Source organism: Leptosomus discolor, chromosome 8 (genome assembly GCF_034619465.1).
Source record: "Leptosomus discolor isolate bLepDis1 chromosome 8, bLepDis1.hap2, whole genome shotgun sequence".
NCBI classification, from domain to species: Eukaryota; Metazoa; Chordata; class Aves; order Leptosomiformes; family Leptosomidae; genus Leptosomus; species Leptosomus discolor.
This window is the reverse complement of record NC_141398.1, coordinates 3436157-3458690: the sequence shown is the minus strand read 5'-3', so window position 1 is coordinate 3458690 and position 22534 is coordinate 3436157. Positions and strand designations below refer to the sequence as shown.

General features: G+C 41.6%; 1 protein-coding gene across 1 annotated transcript in view; it reads right to left on the bottom strand.

Annotated features, from left to right (window-relative positions):
• Nucleotides 1–1150: 1150 nt before the first annotated feature.
• ZNF236 (zinc finger protein 236) overlaps nt 1151–22534 on the bottom strand; it is a 73068-nt gene continuing 51684 nt past the window's right edge. The window contains exons 18-33 of the mRNA XM_086468862.1: nt 22006–22112; nt 21759–21910; nt 21437–21649; nt 20673–20952; nt 20113–20216; nt 17849–18214; nt 15716–15831; nt 14272–14515; nt 13627–13806; nt 12199–12351; nt 10694–10884; nt 8899–9030; nt 6940–7137; nt 2860–2989; nt 1872–2048; nt 1151–1467 (exon numbers count right to left, since the gene is read on the bottom strand). Of these exons, the coding sequence (XP_086324988.1) occupies nt 1340–1467; nt 1872–2048; nt 2860–2989; nt 6940–7137; nt 8899–9030; nt 10694–10884; nt 12199–12351; nt 13627–13806; nt 14272–14515; nt 15716–15831; nt 17849–18214; nt 20113–20216; nt 20673–20952; nt 21437–21649; nt 21759–21910; nt 22006–22112 (2871 nt within the window). The 3' untranslated portion in view covers nt 1151–1339. The remainder of the gene's footprint in view (nt 1468–1871; nt 2049–2859; nt 2990–6939; nt 7138–8898; nt 9031–10693; nt 10885–12198; nt 12352–13626; nt 13807–14271; nt 14516–15715; nt 15832–17848; nt 18215–20112; nt 20217–20672; nt 20953–21436; nt 21650–21758; nt 21911–22005; nt 22113–22534) is intronic.

The following is a 22534-nucleotide window of genomic DNA, read 5'->3' as shown; positions in this document are numbered from 1 at the left end:
GAACTTCCTGCAACTGGGAATCGCTATTTACAAAATATACTGATCAGCCACACAGAGGCTCATATAACTTTAAATATATATATATATACATACAAGCACACATATATATATAATCTATATATATGTAACATATAAATAAAATCGAAAAGAACAAGGTAAAAATAAGAAAAGAGCTTCTGTCTTTGGAATGTCTAAAAGATGACGACGTTTTTACTCCAGTGTTCCTTTGTTACGAATATACTCAGCAAGTGGCACCTTTCCAAGCATTACTTGTCCAACTAGGTAGTTTTGCTGAAACAATGACTTAAACATCCACAAATAAAAGTAACGTATTTCCAAAATTCACAAAGAAAATAACGAGGAATTTACAGATTTGAAATGAGAACTGTTTACAGCACTGGGGAACACTGTATAACGCAGGCGACCCAGCGGGCCTCTAACTTTCTCGCTGCTAACAGAAAACTGTAGGTTTGCTTCCCAGATTTAGTATATGGCTGTGTTTTCCACAGATACTGAGACAGGTACCTGCTGATCCAATACAGCAAACACAAGAGAAGAGGCTTTCATCGGAACCCCTTCTAGTTTGGATTCTCGTTAAATAACTATCGCTGAGTTTAAAACCTCAGACTTTTAATGGAAAAACTAACAACGAACGTGCCCCTGCGGCTGGAATGGAAACGAACACGCTCCCTCTCAAGAGCTGAGCCCAAGAACGGCCATAACCTCACGGCATTTTATTTTTTCCAACAAATTCTCAAAATGTACCTAAAAAAAAAAGCTTCCAACAGAAACGCAGAGTTTTCCTGTGCCTTGTAAAGCAAAAGCCAAAAACCCCCCAACAAAATATTTTATACTGCATGCATCTACTCTGGAACATTTTGTTTCCAACCTCAATTGTTTCTTTGAAGACGTAAAAAAGAAAGCTGACCGACAGTTTTGTGGTTTTCCCACAAAGTTATTCTTCGCCTCCTTTAAAAATGGGAATCATTCTATTCTGAGAGAAAGGTCCAGTTTATTTTTCAACTAGATATACCGGCTGTGAATGAGAAGATGAAACTGTATACAGTATTACCTGAGTTCATTGATTCACAGACAATTTACACAGATTAAAGGATGCTTTCCCAATATTCTTCTACAAGCTTAAAAAAAAAAAAAAAAAGGAACGATTCTTTTACATAACTTCTGTAAATAATTAAAAAACCCCTAGAATATATTATTCTATCGTTAATATTTTCAACGCTTGAAGCTTTAACTGTAAAATCCGTCTTTTCCTCTTCTGAAAACTTGTTTTGAGAAATTCGAGTCCCAGAAACGGTTTTAGCTTTCAAATTTGAAGGTGTCATCGAAAAACATTGCCTATGCTTTGCCATTCATTCGAAGATTCTTGCACCACTTCTTCTAAATTCAGAGCACGACTAATATCTTCCCCTTCTTGCTCCTGATGACTAGCAGGCTCCTGTACGGGACCTACCGAAGCGCAAGAGGAAAAGACGAGTGAGTACGACTTGACGTAGCGTTAGGAACACTTGGGAACAAAGGAATCACACAACGGCTTCAGATTCTGTAAATCCATTAGACGCTCTGACGAACTAAAAAAAGAAAATCTGATATAATTGATTGCTTTCCTGCAGTAAGTTTTGAGCTTTGTATTTCTGAGAGAACACAGAGCTCCACATCAAAACCAAGGAACCATAAGCAGGAACCGGGCTCTGTTTCAACCCGCTTTTCGGGCCGCGTGTGCACCTACGAGCTCATCAACTCTGGCCTTCGGCAGATCGTGCCTTCTTCCTCAGTAACTCCAGTGTCTGGCGCCTCCCTAAGCGCAGCGTACGGCTCCGTGCGCTCCCCACGACCACCATTATGCTACGTACCAGTGTAACCATGAGCCCGCTTCATATGCAGCTTCATGTTGCTTTTCTGGGTAAAGCCCATCGCACAGTAATCACATTTGTAAGGCCTCTCTCCCGTGTGCTTCTTCATGTGGACTTGAAGAGCACTCTTCTGGTTAAAAGCCTTTTCACACAGCGTACACTGAAACGGCCGCTCCCCTGGTAAGAGAGAAGAACGTACTTAATAAGTTCTCATTCCGACACAAAAACACAGTTCAGAATGCAGGAAGAATCATCAAGATTATCTAGAAATTAAGCACGCACCATCTTCTTCCTGGAGACTTTCTCAAAACACTGCTACAGCGCCGCATCACCAGGAAAACATCCCAAATCAAATTTCTGTGGATTTACAGAAGTCCTAAACCACGGGTATTGCTGCCTTCCCTATCCAATTTATTACCTAAGTAAATTGTTTTCTATCCGGCCTCTGCTCTACTGGAAGTTAAGGCAGTTTCCTAGACTGTGGCAATCTTAACACGCTTTCAGCTTCATCTATTTTCTCCAACTGCCAACGAAACCAAAGCAATTAAGGCAAAACGAACACAACAAATTAAAAGCACTGGCATTAGAAACGGGTGAGCTGAGGGAGCTGAAGATCCCACCCAGTGTTTTCCACCCCTTTAAACACTGCTTTAAAAGAGCCTTTCATCCACCTGTTCCAAAGACTGACAAACTTTCAGATACAAGCTCAAGCATGCACATGACCGCTGCAGCACTGCCAGTCCCAAAACACGGAGCAGCTCAGTCACGCCCCCAAGCACGACGCCCTGGCTTTACACAAAGCGTCACACTTTCTGAGAGTTTAAGTCCGCTGTTCCTCGCTTTAATTTCTGAACTCTCGGGGTTACAAATTTACTTGGGTGTTTTTTTAAGCTGAAGTTGTTATTCAAATGCAGTTACTCGAAACCACAAGGACTCCCAACAGGCACCCACGTGTCCCTTGTGAGGTAACAACAATTTCTGGCGTTACCTGTGTGAATGCGACTGTGTCTCTCCAGCTGACTTGGCTTAGCAAAAGCTTTTTCACAAGCATCACACTTAAACACTCTAGGCTTCTGGGAGCTCAGCGAAGGTCCAGCCTGATGGGTTTGCATGTGTTCCTAAGCCAGTAGAGAAAAAAAAATACATCTCAGACCACTTAAAACTCCAATATTTAACGTAGAAATACAGCCACACTTTGACGACAGAAGCAGAGGGTCCTCGTTATCAGCAGACAAGCTGGAAAAAAGATGGAAGCCTGCATTTATTTTTTTTCCTTTCAAATGAGAGACTGGTTTTGTACAGCAACTCTTGGTAAGGCCGATGCACCAGTACCTTCACATTTCTGAAAGCCTCCGTCAGTAACTGTACGCGTTGCTTCTTTCGCATACATCAGTCCCTTCGCTAATTCCCTGAAGCAAAATAAAGTAAAAAAACCCCAGAGCTCTTGAAATGTTCACTTATACACCTGTATTCTGGACAACTGGGCACCGTAAGTTAGTAGTGGATTCTTTCCCTTCCCCCCTACAGTATCCATCTCCCCCCCCTTGCCTGATACAGGTCATTCACTGACGCTGGGCCCAGCAGCTCTGCGAATTTAAAGGAGTATCTCATGTTATCTATTAACTTTGTCATTTACATCTCTTTAATAATATCTAAACACAGTTCAGGTTACAAAACAAAGCAAATACAAACACATTTAATTTAAAAATCTAATCAAGAACCGCAGGTGATACAGTACTGTGAGTACTTGTCCACCTTCTAAAATGTGTGTAAATATTCTCTTCTAGTCTATTCATTACAGACTAGATTATTAATTAGCCTCTATTACACCTCAACAGTAAGTCCTCTTGATGTCTAGGAAGTCCTATTCCTCACGCCACGAGCTGAGGCAAACTGTGTCTGCAGAATTAGTTTTCACTGGGAAATCACCGAGACGGTTACAGGGAAGAATCTTATTATCATAGTAATTATAATAATATAGTATTATGGGGAAATAATAAAAAGTTCTTCTCAGAAAATCACAGGAGACTCATAAACCACAGCTTAGCTGGAGACGAGGAGAATCTATTGCTTTTATCTTGTTTATTACCTCCTGAAGCACTGACATGGTGGAACCGCGCTATGACCTACTCCAGAAAAATCACCTGAAACTGGCTGCTTCTTTCTGTCTGCCACAAAAAAACCCAACCCAACCCAAAACAGCAGCAACAAAAAACCTCCCCAAACTCCAACAACCCCCCACACCCCGTTTTCTACCTGAAAGCAAACCAGGAGAACATCCGCATAGCTGCTGTAAAACTTCCTCTGTCACCTTTCTCTGAAGAAACAGTTTGTGACACAGGTCTCTCCCACTGACCTACCAATCCCTTACACTTTTCCTGTAAAATATATGCTTTTGAGTATAGTTCATGGGAATATGATGCTCTGAAGCGCTGACACGTCTTCACAGACTTCATTTCTTTGACTGCTCGTATGATCTTTTACAAGTTTATTTGTGTAATTCTCGTATTTTTTCAGAAAGGAATTATCCTGCGGTCCCAAAGGAGCATTATGTAATTAGAAAATAAGACCAGGAAACCTTCTTTGAAAGGGCCCTTTACCCCCACCCCACGAACTGGTAAGCAACACTTACGCCCCACCTACCCCGAAACATTAACTGTGACCACCTCTGAAAGCATGGCCATAAAAAGTTTGTGTCATTCCATCGTTTTAAAAAGACCCTCTGTTTTCATCTTGGAACGATGTCGGTGCTTTACCTACTATCTACAGCCGCCTGGCAGGTGCTTCCACCATCTAATGACACGGAATTGGCCAGTTTAGTCACTGCACGTGTCTTACAATTCTCCCCTCTGAAGCTGTAAAACCAGGACAGTCACCAACATCAGAAGGGGAACTGAAGACACCGGACTGAAAATTTTTGACACGGGGAGTGGGGTGGGCGGTGGTATTCACACACAATCTCTAAAGAAGCTTTTTGTGTGGATACTGGTGAAACTGCTAGTACTGATGCCTTCGGAAAAAACAAATACAGGTAAGTAGAGGCACCTAAACATTGGTACCCTTACCTCCTACGGGGTTTTTTCTGGCAAGCACTCCACCCCCCAAAGACTGGCCTGCCACCCCCCAAAGGACTGGCCTGCCACCCCCCAAAGGACTGGCCTGCCACCCCCCCAAAGGACTGGCCTGCCACCCCCCCAAAGGACTGGCCTGCCACCCCCCCAAAGGACTGGCCTGCCACCTCCCAAAGACTGGCCTGCCACCCCCCAAAGACTGGCCTGCCACCCCCCCAAAGACTGGCCTGCCACCCCCCCAAAGACTGGCCTGCCACCCCCCCAAAGACTGGCCTGCCACCCCCCAAAGACTGGCCTGCCACCCCCCAAAGACTGGCCTGCCACCCCGCCAAAGACTGGCCTGCCATCCCGCCAAAGACTGGCCTGCCACCCCCCAAAGACTGGCCTGCCACCCCCCAAAGACTGGCCTGCCACCCCGCCAAAGACTGGCCTGCCACCCCCCCAAAGACTGGCCTGCCACCCCCCAAAGACTGGCCTCAAGCACGCCTGGTTTTACCCCTTTCCCCTTTCGAAGCTCTTTCAAGAAGCCCTGCTAACTCCTGCGCAAAGATCCTCTTCCCCCTTGGAGACAGGCGCACCCCAGCTGTCACTAGGCAGGCCTGGTGTGGGGTACTCCGACCCATGATCAAAAAACCCCAAATTTTGCCGGTGATCCCAGTCTCAGAGACAGTTATGGATCTCCCATTTCTTCCCTCACCGTGCCCGGCAACTGGAAGGACAGAGCAGAACACTGCTTGTGGTCCTGATCCCTTCACCAGTTGGCCCAAGGCCCTGAAGTCTCTTTTGGTTGCCCTTGGGACTTGTTACTGCAACTTCATCACTGCCTACAGCAGGAGAAATAATGGATGATAATCCAAGGGCCGCACCAAGGTAGGAAGTTACCTCGTCATATCTTTAACCTGGGCCCAGTATGTACCAGAGGTCAAGGTTTAATTATGACAAAATATAACACTAGCCAGTTCTAAGAAAATATATTGAAGAGATCCCGGGTTTTGGGTTTTGTTATCATTGCTTAAGGAAAACAGGTATCAATACTGTATTTCTTCCCCTCCTCCAGAAAACTCCTCCTAAACCAGGCATTAAGTTTCACACCACCACGTTTTATGACGGTTTCCCCAAGGACCAGTAGTCCGGTGAACACACATGATCACTCCAAGGGGGCAAACTTTACAAACAGGGTATATTTCCTTAAAATATGATGCTAAAGCGAAAGGAAATCTATTGAAAAGCTCTCCTAAGAGCTACTTGCTATAGAGACATTGCCTCTGGCTCCAGAAATTTCCTGCTATAAATTTTGGGAAGCTTGCAAAGTTCTGGGCAAGTTATATTATAATATATGTTGGCTCCTTTCAGAAAGCATTTCTTCAAATCGCTGCCTTTTAGTGTCTCTCAGAGACAGGATACTGGCCTGGACATACGGCTTGTCTGGCACAGCCCAGTATTCCTGACAGGAGCATTCTGTAATTTAATTAAAACTTAAACCACTAGTTATTTTGGGAAGACTTGGAAGTATCAGGTTGTTCATAATTTAGAGAAAAGTACACAGAAGATATCACCGGACAACAGCAATAATATAAGGATATTTTAAAGCAAATACTTCCTCTGCAGATGTCACCTGTACTCATGAGACAAAGCATCTAAAAATCAGACGATAGAGAGCAAAGCTTCCTACGATTCCAAAAGCTTATCTGGAAATCAGGATTAGCAGTGATGACATAAGCAAATACAGTGGAATCTTTTTCTAGCACTACTATTTGCACGACAGGCATTGACATTTTTCATTCTGTAGTCCGTATTTGCATTAAAATCCTCTCCACGCTCCCGGAGAGAGATCTCTGTGTACACGTTATCGTCAGAGTCCCTCCCTCAGATGCACCCCTCTCGCTGCAAAAGCAAAGGCAAGGCAGAGGGCTAACAGGCACCTGTCATGCATCCCCAAAAGCCCACAACCAAAGGAGGAGAAACCAGAACAACCCACTGGTATCACCACCACGTACCTTGAGGTGCGTCGCCCGCTTAAAGGCTTTGTTGCAGACGTGGCAGACGTGTATCCGCTCCTTGCCATGAACCTCTTTGCTGTGGTGCATCAACATGGTGGCTGAAGAAAAGGTTTGGCTACACTCAAAACACTGGTGCACCCGACCTTCTTTTTCCGCTTGCCCGCTTTTAGTCACGTTCGGGGAAACCTCGGTCACCTGTAACAATTCGCCACCGCACCGTTTTCATAGGCACGCCCACAAAAAAGTGGCTTGTTTTTCAGAATCTGCCTCAGCGTGACCCGTTCTTGTCGAGTGCACGCAAGCACCTTCCCAACACAAAGGAATTACGTTGTATGTCGGTAGGAACTTGTATGTAATTGCTCTTAAGAATGACACATGTATGTATTTTAAGAAAACAGAAAGGTTATAATAACCTTCATCAAATTCATTTATATATTATAAATAGAATGTGTTTGTATCAGTATTTCCTTATATCCAAGTTTTAGACTCCTGAACATCTCAGGTGATTCTCACATTTCTCACTGAACAAAATTCAAAGCCAAAAACATTCCAGACAAAAAAGGAACCACCTCTGATTTTACAGAGCAGAAGAATATTTTCTATTTGTTTAATTTTTTTCATTGCAGACTCTATTTTCATAAAGAAGTAAAGCTCTGAGCTACCAACCCGAAGTTCCAGAAGTACTGAAACACAAGGAAAAGTTGATAGAATTTGGATGGGGGTTGCGCTACATTTTCGTTTTGTTTCAACCAATGAGAACTGCTTGGAAGAATTACACTTTCTTCAAATAAAATAACACAAAATTCCCTCAACTTTATAGATACAAAAGAATCTGAAACACAGTAACTTACAGAAAGAACCAACTGAAGAAAACCTAAAGGAAGTAGCACTCTAAGTGAATTATCCAGGATGAACTGAACTTGAAAAGATACAGAACATAGAATATTCTCCGCACTAGAAAGCCAAGATGCAATATAAAACACATTTAAGGAAATGACAAAAAAAATCCTGCGTGCGTGCTCTTGTTTCCAACTAGCTGGAACCCCTCAGGAGAAGGGCAAAACGTTGAAAGGTCAAATCAACGTAGTCACTGTGGTTAAATAAAGCCCACAACGCTACAGGGAGTGACAGAAAACCAGTTCACCCGAGTGCCACGTTAGGACACTAGCGCTGCTCAGACAGGGCCCACCCTACAAGTGACATCATACTAAGCCTTAGGAAACAGCACCCTGATTTCTGACAGCACATATCTTAAAAAACACCAAAATCCAGTTTTAAATTCAGAAGAGTAAGCAAAGGCACTCACGTTACGTTTCAGAACATTCACCTCCACAGGTTATTTGAACACGAAGATTAAGAACCCCCACACAGAACCACACGCAGATGTAAAAATCACGTGTGCAAGATGTCACTAGAAACACAACCTAGCTCAAGTTGGAAGGGACAGCTTGAGACTGTCTAGTCCAACGTCCCGACGTGTTCTGAATGTCACCAAGGACGGAGACTCTAACGCCTCTCGGGACAACCTCTTCCAGGGTTCACCCACCCCCACGGGGGGGGGGGTTGTTTGCGTTGCAAAGACAGAATGGAAAAGGTGCGGCAATAGGTGCTATTTTTTTTTTTTTCCCCACAGCTCTCAACTTTGTCTATTTTTATTCTCTCATTACAAACTTACCTGGAAATTTTTGGAGCAGTCTGTGTTGAGAGCATGGTTACGTAATTTGTAGAAAGAAACACATTATTGATGGCATCTCTTTTTGCATATGAAAAAGTGTTTTTAACTCAAAACTTAGAAACCAGAATCTGGGTGACTAGGAAGTCACAACAAACCTCTTCCCCACACTCTTATCTGGGAATGACATCAGCCTTCCTGCTTCAGGATATAGAGGAATCATTCCAATAATTTGATTAAATAAATTCCTTTACCCACCAAAGAGAGAGAAACATTGCACCTACCTGGTAGGTTATTTCATCGGAGTTGGCAGATGCTGAATGGGGTGTGTGGCTCACCAGTATGACTTGCTGGGAGCCTGACCCGCTTTGGCTAGCGAGACTGGAATCCGTGAGTATAGCAGGGAACTGCTGACCCTGTCAAAGAGGGGAAAAAAAAAAAACAGCCAAACAAACAAAAGGTAGAGTAACCATATTTACACAGCTAACTGCAGTCACAGAAATCATTTTTACACCTCAAAACTTCTTTTTTTTTTTTCCCCCCTTGGAAAAGACAATTCCATAATCCTATCTGAACAAATGCTACCGTTTTCTCTCCTTTCCTCCTTCCATTTTAATTCTAAACATTTAAGGATAACAACAGCTGAAAGTCTGTAAGAGTAGAGATTCAGTTCTGATTAATGTTTCCCAGCCTTGTAGCAACTGCTGAATATTTCAGCTCTCCCTTGGCTTTGTCTCTCCAGCTGATACCTTCTTTAACCCCTGTATTCTGCTTTCCTGCATGGTCTTCCCATAATATTTTCCTTTTTTTTTTAAAAAAAATCTCTTCATTAAACCTATTCCCAAACCACATGAAATCAAGGTACAAAATTACCACTCAAGATACACAATTACTAATATCATACTTCTATTTCTACGTTACCATTAAAGACTTTCCAGTTTCCCCAGGAAACGCAGTACCTTTATCCACTACCTGGCAATTCATCACGATTCCTGCCCCACAGACTGTGCCTGCATAGTGCCCAACACAATGTTTCATTTTTGTTTATGTCTGCCTTCACACTAGGCATGTTCTTAACAAACATCAACATTGCCACGTGTAACCGCTTCAGTCATTAGGAAGTCTGAAAACGAAGCCACATGCTGCCTTGTGGTGCCAGGAATCACGGATGTGTCGTAAGAACTATTTAAGAAGTCTTTTCTTCCCCTCCCCAGAGCAAAACTGCAGAGGGAAGCACATCCTCATCCTCACAGCCTTCGCTTCACCAGGTTTAATCACACCATATGCTAGGCAAGTCTTTTATATATATTTACACATTCTAATTCACGTCAAAAAGTTAAAAAAAAAAAAAAATCAATCTAAACCTGGTTAAGCCAAGAAAGTAAAAGAAACAGGTCAAGTTTTCAGACGCAAAATCCACGCAACAACCCTCAATTTTCACTTTCTAGTCTTTTAATATTATTTATTGATTTATTTTTTTTCTCCCCACTCATTTGCCAACATGTCTTTGGCTCTTGATGACACCACAAAAATCTTAAATTATGATCAAAACTAAACTAATGCTAAAGCTACTGGGGAGACGATAGCACTATAGATACAGCACTACTCTTATAAACCTTCTTAGAATACTACCTGTTATTAAGGACAATGTCATTTAGATTCTGTCCTGTTATTGGCTGTGAAAGCAACTGTCACAACTGCTCTCTGACTCTCCGGTTCACAAGGAGACAAAGAAAAACTTGCCATATGAAACACTAAAAAGTTTAGCAATGCTAAGCTCTATTACTTAACAGTGACGATGAAGGAGACAGTTTAGTTGATCGCTAAAAACTGACCTCAAATAATGTTTGAAACAGCAGAACCTGTCTGTTCATTGAAAAAAAGAAAAAAACCCTGCAAAATTTATCTGTATTTGTTTCAATAGTTTATGCTTCTAGATGCCAGTGTGCACGCACTGTTGGCAGAAAGAAGGAAAGTCAATATTTACAGGATAAAATTATTTTCTAACCCAAATCTCCAACCTCTGCCCTGTAAGACAGTAACATGAGTTACCTGCCAGTTCAGAAAAGCGTTTCTTACCTGTGAAGTGATATTAAGTGTAACCGCATCGAGACCACCTGACAACATTCCCTGAGTGTCAGCAAGAGTCAAGGTGACGCTACCATCTCCTCCGACTCCTGATGAAGACATGACCAAATTCTGGGCAGACACTGTAGACTGAGATATGGGTGGTGTTGAAGGAAGGTTTGTTCCCCCTGTTGTATTAAGCTCTGGAATATATGCAAAATAGTAAAAAAAAAAATAATCTGTTACATATATAAGCTCTTGGCTGCAAGCTGATTTTAATTGAACTTCATTTCTATTTCTCATTTTCTAGGCCTTTCTATTTTGGAAACAAATAAACCAGTTGAACAGCTAATCATGTGTGAAAAATTGCCTAAAAGTAGCTTGATGGAGATCACACCGCAAAGCAGTAACGCTGTAACACGGCACGAGGGAGAGGACTCATTGCTGAGAAGATGCGAGAAGAAGTTTCAGAACACACGTTTCTGTAGCCTGACCGCTTTCAGAATTCTCAGGGAAATGCACTTGGACTCACAGAGGTAAAACCAAAGGCTCCACAAGTCCATAACCCAACACTCCCACCCTATCCTTGCCACACGCTTGATAACCCGTAACAGCAAGAAAAGGCCAGTACAGTTTGATCGTGGCAGTTGGAGCATCATGATTATAGAGGCTCCAACATGTGACTGGAGGCCTCACGGCTCTCAGTCCCTGAGAAGCCTCCCAAACCTGAGATGATGATGCAGGAGGTACCATACAACTGTCTGTTTTTACTGTTCCATGTACTAACTCATTACACAAGAGCATGCCTGAACCTTTCAAACCTGACAGGATAACTCTGGGGTAGGCTTCCCTCAGGATGGCATTAAAGCAGATTTGCTTTATAGGTGCGTATGAGCACCTATAGGTGTGTATGAGCACTAAAGGAAGGTATGAAAGGAGACTGATGAAGGAAAAGGAAAACAGAGAAAATTTAATATGCATAAGAGTGAAGAAAATTATTTACATATCAGTATTAAGTCCGTATTAGTGCAACCTGCTGCAACCAACCAGTGCAACCAATGCAACCTGCTGCACTGGTGGGAAGCATGAACAACTACATACAGGCACAGGTGTTTGTGTGTACATAGACACAGATACAGGTAGAAATTCACAGACATCTTTTAAATCACAGAATTTGAATATCAGAGCAAATTTGATATAAAGGATATTTTATCATCTGTCTGCAGCAAACGTACCAGATTTCTTCAGCCTCCAAATTTGTAGAAATAGTCTTTAATATTCCTGTAACTGCCTCGAAATATGAATGTTAGACATGTCTTGTTTCAATCTTCTTCTTAAGTAAAATTGACTTAAACTGGCATAACAATCTAAAGCTAGTGAGAAAAACCACAAAGCCACGCAGTTCCTGAATCGTAATGTGCAATATTACACCGTTTCACATTCAGTTACCTGGTCTAATCTCTGTTTTTTTAAGAAAACGTTATGATTTTTAATTAGAAAAATGACTGTACGCATACCTGGAGCATTTAGTGAAGTGCCCTGAGAAAGAAGCTGGTCATTGCTTATAGTTAATGTAGCACCTGCGGTCTGGCTGTTGATGGCTGGCGCTGTCAGCCTTAAGCCACTGTTCAGATCACTGCCTCCAGAATTGTGCTGAATAAGATCTTGGCCTGAACAGAAATGAGTCCTGTCACAACTGGAAAGGTCTCAACGTTGTTCTGCTACTGTACTTAGAACTATAAACAAGCGATCACCAAATAATAAAGGCAGAAAATACAACCAAACCACAGAATTAATTTCTACACATGCCGATTTTTATGCAGAGGTTCCGTGAGTTTTTAATACAGATGTGATTATGTGTATCCAGATACTAACATGAAGAAAAATACCTGAGATTATTCATAGGCAAATATTGGTCTCACTTATCTAGGTTCAAGGCAACAACTTGAAGAAACTATAAAAACCTAGGAAACCAAAGGCTAATGGTTAAATTGTGATTTTTTTTCAATCTCCTATATGGATAATGAATTGCACTGAACATGTTCTCTTTTATGAAAACATCACAGGATGTTAATTTTGTGGAATGGCCAACAAGCACAGAACGTACAGAAACTGAAAGCAGGTTCTATCAGTTGTTGGACACCTATACACCATTTTTCTTAGATGAGTGAACACCCATTAAGAAGCAGAAAAACACAGGTGGGGGACCCGATACCTTAACACAGACATTATTGCCATGATACTTAACAATAAACACGTTACAGAAAATGGGAAAAGAGAAAAAGAAAAAAGGATAAGAAAGCAATCCAAAAAAAAAAAGGAACAGAAATTAAAAAAAAAAGCACTAAATATTATACTGGACCTATTAAAGAAATGTTATGATACAAAACCCAAGCTGTCTTTAGGGGAAATAGAAAGTTATTTATAGTGTATACAGGATCAGTCTCTCAGAGGCAGTAGGAAAGTCGGTCTAGGTTTATTCAGAGACCTGAAGTGTTACCTACACACCATAAAGTCCGAAGAGCACACCTCAACGAGCGGTCAGAACACCTATTACCACGTGGCTCCAGAGGCATTTGAAGAAAACTAGACTAAGCAAACTCATCCCAAGGCCTGCCCGGCTTGTTGCCGTCCCAGCACTACCCAGGAGCTGCACCACCCCAAGCGAGGCGCAGCAAGAACTGGTTATATGGGCTTTGCCACCAAGATAAACAGCTGTTGACCCAAGGCTAGGGATGAAACAGGGAACCAGTCTGACAGGTGTCCTCAAAAGAGACGTTATCTGGTTTTCAAAAGCAGATTTGGGGAATATCTTTCAAATCTCCTGAGTACAAAGAGTTCACCTCGGGAAAGCTGTGGACCGTGAAAGTATCCCCAGACGCTACTGCAGAGCTACCCTATAAAATGGAGATCTGCTACCACGAAAGGTCATTAAAAATACCAACCAGATATTGTAAGAGTGATTTCTTGAGGACTTCCTGATGAGCTTGTAGTAGTAGAACCTGAAGCGTGAGCTAGAACTTGACTCAAACTGGAATTATTGATGGTCAACATGATCTCATGTTGTCCGTTTGAAGGCGATACCATACCCTGCGAAGTCATGACTTGAGAGATGTCCTGTGCTCCTAAATATAAGTGGGTAGAACAAAAAAAACTCCATGAAGATCCTTTCTTTATAAACAGACCCAACTTTCTAAAGCAATTAAGACATTATTTTCTGAATGATTATAAGAGACGTAGCCAATAAGACGCCAGAACTTGTACTCTAAGGAAGAAATTGGTTTTATATCCAATTTATTCCTCCGCAGGTTAAGATCTTCAGAACAAAGACTTTATATTTTTCTAAAACTATAAACGTTCTTCAGGATTTTCATTATATAGTCCACCTTCTGAAAAAATTATATTCAGAAATGGTAACACAGAGGTGCAAAATGGGCTAAAGATGCTCCCACAAGAACTGTAGGTTTATTTTATCCAACGAGGTGCTCATCGGGGGGGGGGGTTGTGTGTCAGGATCTCCTCACTGTGGGCAATACTATTAAGTGAAACTAAGGAATTCAAAGCACAATAAAACTATTGTCACTGCTTACCACTAGCGTTGGTGGTCAGCACAGAGTCCTGCTCTGACAGGGATCCTATTGTCATGTTGGCAGATGAGGTTACTGTGGGCTGTAAGGACAGGCCCGACAGAGGCTGGATGACCACGTTAGCTGGCACCGCGCTTTCGGCTGCCTGGAGGGAGGGATTCTGCGGAGCCATACTGGGATCTCCAGTCAGCTGCTGAGCAAGTAAATTGCTCTGCTGTAACGTCTGCTGGAGAATACTGGGATCGATCTGAAAAGCAAGTTTTCAACCTGATCAATCTGAAGTTAACAAATACGGGTTAAGGGAATGTTCTCAACAAAACTGATTATTCATTGCACAGAGAGTATACTTAATATTTAAACTTCCTAATTAACCATCTTAAATTTATTTTTTAAGTGTCTGTATACAGCCAGTCTCCAAAGTCACTACGTGAACAGTCTGTTCAGCTTCATCTGTACGTTCTTCCTTCCCTTCCCTCAGCAAAACGTCTGGGAAATCATGATCATAGTTACCGAGGAGCATGCTGGGCACCAGGTGCCCACGCTGCTGGCATTCTGTACTGTCTTGCCGCTGCATGTAATGCTTATCCCTGCCTTCAGGTCTTCGACAGTGAAAACGCATGGAGTAAAGAGAAGACTGATATCAGAAACTGCCTATTTTTTCAGCTCCTAGGGCTCATTAGGGTCCCAGCTCACAGTCAAACAGCTGTTCTTGAGAGTTAAAGATAGACATTTTACTCTTCAGGGATGTTTGTGGATTGGGGAAAACAAAACTAAAATATGTTTTATGCCAAAAACTTTGAGTAGAGAGACTTTGAGCAACCCAACGTAACTCAGAGTCCCTTCCCTGACCTTGGGGTTGGACCTGGTGACCTCCAGAGGTCTGATCAACTGATCAAACACAACCAAGTCCAGGAAAATCACCCTTTCGTGTCATTTCAAACGTGAATTTTTAAAGGTAATAATCTCCCCTTTTTCTGCCGTTCCTTTTACAAGCTCGATGGGAATTTAAATTGTGAATCCCAGTATTAAAAGCTTGCCAAATATCGCAGGTGTCTTCTGTTAAGGAAAAGAACATTCCGTGAAATAATTTGGGTTGGTTTGTTTCTGAGGGGGGTCCTTTTGGGGGGCTGGGTGGGGAGCCTAAAATGCTTTTGAAGTGAAAAGACAAAACGCAATTAGAAGGAAAAAACCAACACCCAGATTTTAAAGCAATCTGCCAAAATCCCAGAGGAGTAAAAAGCCTGGAAAACTGCAAAAGAAAGAAATCAAACCATAAAAAAAAGCCCACAGCGCAGCTATTCTTTAAGTCGTCTCACACGGCGTGGCGTTGCCATGGGCCTCGCTCAACTCAAGGGAACTCTTCCAGAACCACGTACCCTCCTTCAACTTCCTTCAGCCCTCAAAGTGACTCCACACAATTAAAAACAAGAAACTGTGAGCAACCTACCTGTAACGTTATGTTGTTAATACTGGTGGCATCTATTCCAGAAATCTGAACATTTTGTCCAACCAGATTAGCAGCAAGTTGTAACTGTATTCCTTCAAGAGTGGCCAAGCTACCATCTGTCAAGGACACAGTTAAGTCACCTCCAGCTACCAAAGAAAACAGTTATATTATGATGTTTTTCTTTATCATTACTGACTGCCTCTTTTAGCTTGATTATTTTTAGAAATTAAATCAATATAGAAGTTACACACGCACATTTATTTACGCCAAGAAAAACAATCTGAAGCAGATGACTGCCTATTTTAAAGCTTCATAAATTCCACGTAATTTAAGGATTGTTATTATTTAAGCTAGCATCTTACAAAACAAGAACCACTCCAGAGTAGCTTTGGAAACCTGGACAACTTGGTATAAATTCCCTTGGAGAGCGTGTCGCACCTCAGTACAAGCAGCCTTTACACATGCTATGTACACTCTGACTCTGAACACACACGTGAAAGCTACTGCCACGTTTTTGCAAGGCACAAACGTCGTGCAAGGAGGTACCGAAGTTCATCCTATGTAGGCGTGGATGGAAATAAAGGTACGTTAGCATTTGAAATTCGAAATCTTCAGAGCTCAGAGAGCCCCCAATTGCAAAAGCTGAACGGACCTCTACAACAGGTCTTGAGGGGATACACGGAAAAAGTCACCTTGTGTTTGACATACCTTCTTCTCCAAACCCCTTCAGCATGATCAACCAGTTTCCTTTTGTTGATGCTTCAAAACCATCTCTCCATCTATCTGTCCATCTATCTTTCCCCCTCCAAAATCCATTAGTATAATAAATCTGCTCAACATGCACCCAAGGAACACCTGCTCTGGGCAAAACCCACATCACTAATCTCGATTTAGGAAGGTTCCTGTCTCTTACTGGAACATCTGGACATTCTAGACTCCTTCTTATTGTGTTCACTCAAAAATCCAAGCAAACATCAGACAGCTTTTAATCACAAATTTATCACTAACTGGTAAAATCCACCAGTGACAACTTCTGAATAACCAACGGTTTGTTGGCTTTGGACAACAGTTGAGATCAAATCAGGTAAGCTGGAATGGCTACAGTTAAACGTGAGACTGGTACGTTACTGTGAATTTGTGGGCACACCTCCGAAATCATAGACCTGCACCGAAAAAAGCGCCAAAGAAAACACAGAAGATCAAAGTCTCGCTTTCAGAAGTGACAGGCAGACAGTCCAAGACCCACAATTCAAGCAGAAAATTTAACAGTAGCAGGGAACACTTCCAGACGCCTGAACACTGTCCTGCTCTCAAAACCATCCCCGTCCCAGCTTTGCCTGAGGCGAGCTAGCCCTTACACGAACAATTCCTGAAAGCAATTTAGGAGTTAGCAAGGATCACTCTCAAAAGGTCATCTTCTCGCACCGTGAAGCGCGCTGGGTATTCTGTGCCAGCCGGCCTCAGAGTGAGGAACGGTGTGTGGCACATTTCAGGTGCCAGCGCAGCTGAAGTCACTGTCGGTCGGTAAGACTCCACATCCTAGGCACCTAATTATTTATTTAACAGACGTGCCCACCCTAGTAATTTTTTGTATCACTACAGTGTTTCCTTGTTGGGGTTTTTTGGGGGTGTGGGGTTTGTTTCTCTTTATTTTGGACTATTAACCACACAGACACAGCACAGCACGTGCACTTAAAACACACTGTTCATTATTCGTGTAAATAACTAGCTAAAATTTTCTTTGCTCTATCATCTACTGCTCGAATACAAAATAAATCTTATGGAATGAGAAGCTTACAGAATAACTGCTTTGCTTCTCTCCTTTTTAAGAAAAACCAGCAGAGTATCACCAAAAAGAATACAAGTACTCCAGCTACTTGTCACCTGTACTTTCTTCCTTTCTGCAGTGTAACACCACAGCAGAACCGAAGAGCTTTTTTTAGCTGAAGCGCAAACATTTTCCCCCTCATTCTTGAATAAACAAACTCCTATCACCACTGTGCATCGAATCAGGAATTTGGTACAACTCTTACCTGTTTGGAAGTGGCGTTTGGCATAATTTTCTGACCTCTAATACAAAGCAAAGTTCAGTACTCGACCTCAACACGACCACCATAAAGCGACTGTTTTTACCTGACACCGAAGCAGGCAGGATAGCCTGGCCCACAAGTCCTTGCTGAAGCAGATTTTGATCAAACTGACTCGTCAAAACAGAGTTATTCATGATGAAAACGTTAGGGTCTGTGGAGGATGAGTTAAGGAGACTGACTGGTTGTAGCCCCTCAGCTGACGTACGGGTGACAGGCTTCCTGACTTTCTTTGCCTCTGGTTTGTAATGACACTGTATGTGGGTTTTTCTGCGCCCCGAGGTACGGAACCGTAAATCACAGTGCGGACATTTAAAGGGCTTTGCTCCTGTATGCAGACGCATGTGGACTTTTAGACTCCCTTTTGTAGAAAAAGAATTGCTGCACACGTGACAGCTGAAGAGCTTCTGGCCTGGAACAGTTTCAAAAACAGAGAGGTAAGTGATAAAACCTCTAAAAATCAACAGCACTGTACCAACAGTTGGAAAAAAAAAAAAATACAGGGTCTAAACTAATTTGAACAGAATAAATTTGAAATAACTAGCCTTTTTAATTTTGGCTGCTTTTCAAATGAATTAAGGGTCTTAAATGAAGGGTATCCTATTTTTTTTCCTATTTCTAAAACACAATATATGCTGTTAAAATTTTCAGGCAGAATCTTATTTGGTCACTTCGATGCCTCTGTCCTCCTCCTCATCTCACCTTCCTGCCTAGTCCAGTTGTTCCGACTACACAGCTCAGAAAACTAGAGAATTTAAAGTTTTATGTTGATCTCTTCAGCACTTGGCTTCTCCTTACTTGGCTACTCATTTCCTTTTTAATTCCAGCAGCTTTATTCTTCTGTTTCAGCCTTTACCTCAATACCAACTAGTATTGACGGATTACAAGTAGGAAACTAATAAAATTTTTAAGGGAGATAATATTCTAAACCAAAATACCAAGCACCTCAAAAGTAATCCGAAAGTCTGGTCTATACCCAGAGCCCTCTTTCTCCGCTCTCCTTTCAGGTTGCATTACATTGGAGAAAACCCCTTGGTCTCAAATGGAATTTCCAAGGTACCACAAATAACAACAGGCATTATCTACAGAGTTAAGTTGCATTAACCACATGCACAACTGTACAAGTCACAGAAAGCTTCATGTAAACACCTGGCAGAAAACGTGCCGCTGCAGCTGAAACCCCCCTGTAACTCCTGAACCCCCCAGGCCTTCCAGCACAATATCACTTCCCAGCTAAACAAGGGAAAGAAATGAACGTATTTTGTACAGCTGCTCTTACCAAAGAATAAAATCAAGGCTTCTCTCTAGCTGTGATAAAATGAAGGTAAAATACTCCGTTAAATGTAGTGAGCAAAGAGATACAATCTCTAGTTCAGGGTCCCAGCAGGAACACGGTCAAATCCTGGCTTTGTTCTTTTCACCATCCTCAGCACCTGCCACTGTCTGAGACAAGATACTCGCCCACACAGAGCCTGGCGCAGCACAACCAGAGCCGTATTTCTTACAAAACAACAGCAGAAAGTACAAATACGCCGAATTGGAAAAGGAGCTTCCATGAGCAAAATAATTATATATTACGGCACTAAAAGCTTTCTAACTTCCTTTTGCATTTTTGAAAAAAAGCTTAAAATGCCTCTTGGCCAAACTGCAGCCAGTTTTAGAAGTTAATTAGTTTAGGACTGGGTTTATTACAGAAGTTCAATGGTAAGAGGAAAACAAGTATGAAAGATTTAAGATGTTTTTTGGGTTTTTTTTTAATTTATGCAAAATTGGGGTTGAAAAATACTACTATTAAAATCAGACCTCTCTCAGGAATACACAGAAACTACCGCAAAACCCTAAATATTACAGAAATTAGGTTTATATTCGACTTGCATGATTCCATTTGAGCTGAATGCTGAAATATTTTGTACTCTTTTCAATCTACTTAGCCGTACAAATACTAATGTTTATAGTTTTTTAACTTAATTTTATAAAATCCTCCAACTCCACCCTCTTGCTCAGGAAAACCATTTAGCACTGAAGTGCTGCAGAAGATTTGACATTAAAACATTATCGATGCACACATCAGTTCTGCCAGGACCCAAGGCTATGACTGCTTTATAGGCCACTAACACAGGAGGCGGTCACCATACGGGTTATTCAAAATATCCTCGTGCGATTCCTTCGATGATGCCCTAAGTACCCAATTTCACCCCGCGCTGCCGTTTCCCAGATGAAACACACTGTTTCTGGCAGAGGCTTCAGTTAAAACAGCCTGTCAAGAAAGTACCTGGTTTCTAAATAAAGACATTCAAAAGTCGTACTGACCCGTGTGCGTTTTCACGTGACAATCCAGGGTGGATTTGACAGTGAAACTCTTTCCACATTCTTCACACTTGTACGGCTTCTCTCCAGTATGGATACGGACGTGCCTGGTCATTCCAGAACACATGGATACGTGAATTTCTACTTTTATGTCAGTTTGTAGAAATATTTCTTTTGGATCTTAGTAATTTTACAAGTAATTGAATACTTATACTAACATTACGTTAAAGCAGAACCTGTAAAGAGGATGACTTAAGCGTTTGCCTTTTTTCAGACTGATTTTTACACATTTTTACATGCAAGTCCTATAGCAAGACAAAAATAATTTAGTCTAAAACTTCATAGTAATAATTATAATACTGCAGGAAAAGAAATATGAAAAGGCTGGCTTAGGCATAGGCAGAATATGTAACATTTTAACACATTTTTAAACTGTTCTGAAAAAGAAAAAGTGATGTAAATAGGAGCCAAACTTTAGCTTAGGCATAAAAAATGGTTACTGCTAAGTTTCTGGTGAACAATTCAGAAAACTGAAAACAGGCAAAAACTTTTCCATTCCTTACCTGACTAAATCACTGGGTTTTTTAAAGCTTTTGGGGCAATAACTACAACAGTTGGCATATTTGGGCTCTGCTTCCAGTTCTGCTTGCTTATCTTTGATCTCACTGATCCTGTCTTTTTCCGCAGCAGACTGGACAAGAACTTTTTCTGAGACAGTGGCACTTTCTTGAGGCCTAATCTTTGCCAGTTCTGCTGTTTCTTCTTCTGTAAAAGTTATGACGCCAGGACGAGATTTTCTGGAAGTTCTTTCAGAGTTTTCATCCTCATCTTCAACACATGCAACTATTAGGAAAAAAAAAAATAAACAGACACATCTGTTTAGCTTACCTGTCAGCTGAAATGACAAAAATAGAAGGGTTTATTATTAAACACATGGCAACTACATTACGTGCTTGGACTTAAATCTCTCTCAGAGGTCTAACTACCTATTTCTGTTACTTCTTTTAAATAAAGCTGGATTTATAATTCTTATTTTTACAATAATTAAATAGAGGTGTAAGTTAGGACAAAGAATGTTCTACTTCAGTGACACACAAAAATAACTAGGTAAGATACAATACCTTGGATACATTGGACAGACTCCTGGAAAACCGGTTTCTTCCAACAATTTAGATAACAGAGCAATTTCAGTGGCTCTGGACATTCGACATGACCCATACTGGAAGGCTAGTTTCTAACACTGCTGTTACAGCACTCAGGTAATCCACTGAAACATCTGTACTTGTTACGTACTAAGGACTGTAAGAGTAAAAACGAAATAATTTACCTCCTCCTCCTGTTTCTGTAGCTGCTGCTACAGCTGAGGAGACTGCCTGATGCTTTTTCATATGTTTTTTGCAGTGAACAGTTGTTCGAAAGCTTTCATCACAGAATGGGCACTTGTAAGGCTTCATGCTCATGTGAGTTGCCATGTGCCTGGTAAGGCTGCCATTAGTGGTGAAGGAGGTATTGCAAATGCTACAGCTGAATGCTTTAACTCCTTAAAGTAACAGAAACAAATAAGTAGCATGCCATTGGTTTAAGTTTACTCACACAGGACAAACTCCAAACGTGAGTTAAGCTAATACAGAGCTGGTATACTCTATTACCTGTATGAGTCTTCTCATGGGACTTAAGAACTCCCGAGGACACAAAGCCACGGCCACAGAGCTGGCATTTGTAAGGTTTCTCACCAGTATGCGATCGCACGTGTTGCTTCAAGTGGCTGGACTTCTTAAAACCCTTGTTGCAATATTCACATCTATCAGAAGAAAATGGTTTTCATTAATTGCATACCATTAACTAGCCATAAAAGAGTCGGGAAGTTCTGTGACAGAACCTAGAAGTGTAACAAACCTGTATGAACGCCTGCTTTGATCTTCATTATCCTCAAGAAAATGAGGCCTTTGGGTGTGCAATTCAAGTTCCTCTTGTGATGATTGATCCTGTATCAAGCGAGTAGTCTAGAAAAATCAAAGCCTCAAGTAAATTTCAATAACACGATACTGGAAAAAAAAGTCAGACAAATAGGCAAGAAAGAAATTACAGCGTTTACAGTCAACAGAAGTAATCACATTTATGCTTTCATAAATTTCGGCAAAAAAATTCAGAGGGAGATATGATACCTCACTCTTTCTTTCATAGGGAGAAGGAAAAAATCAGCAAAATGTGCACCTCCTGAATCAGAATAAGCAGACAACATGACGCACTGAACACCTCGACAAAAACGTGTCTCGATTCTTGTAGATTTTCTGGTATTTGAGGGGTTAAATTTATCACTAGAGCAGCCATCTTAAAACAGTATGAGCCCCACGCTCAGTAGCAAAATGCACAGAGGTTCTGACAGTCCTCGCTACTTTTTGAGCAGATTTTTTTCCTCTAAGCA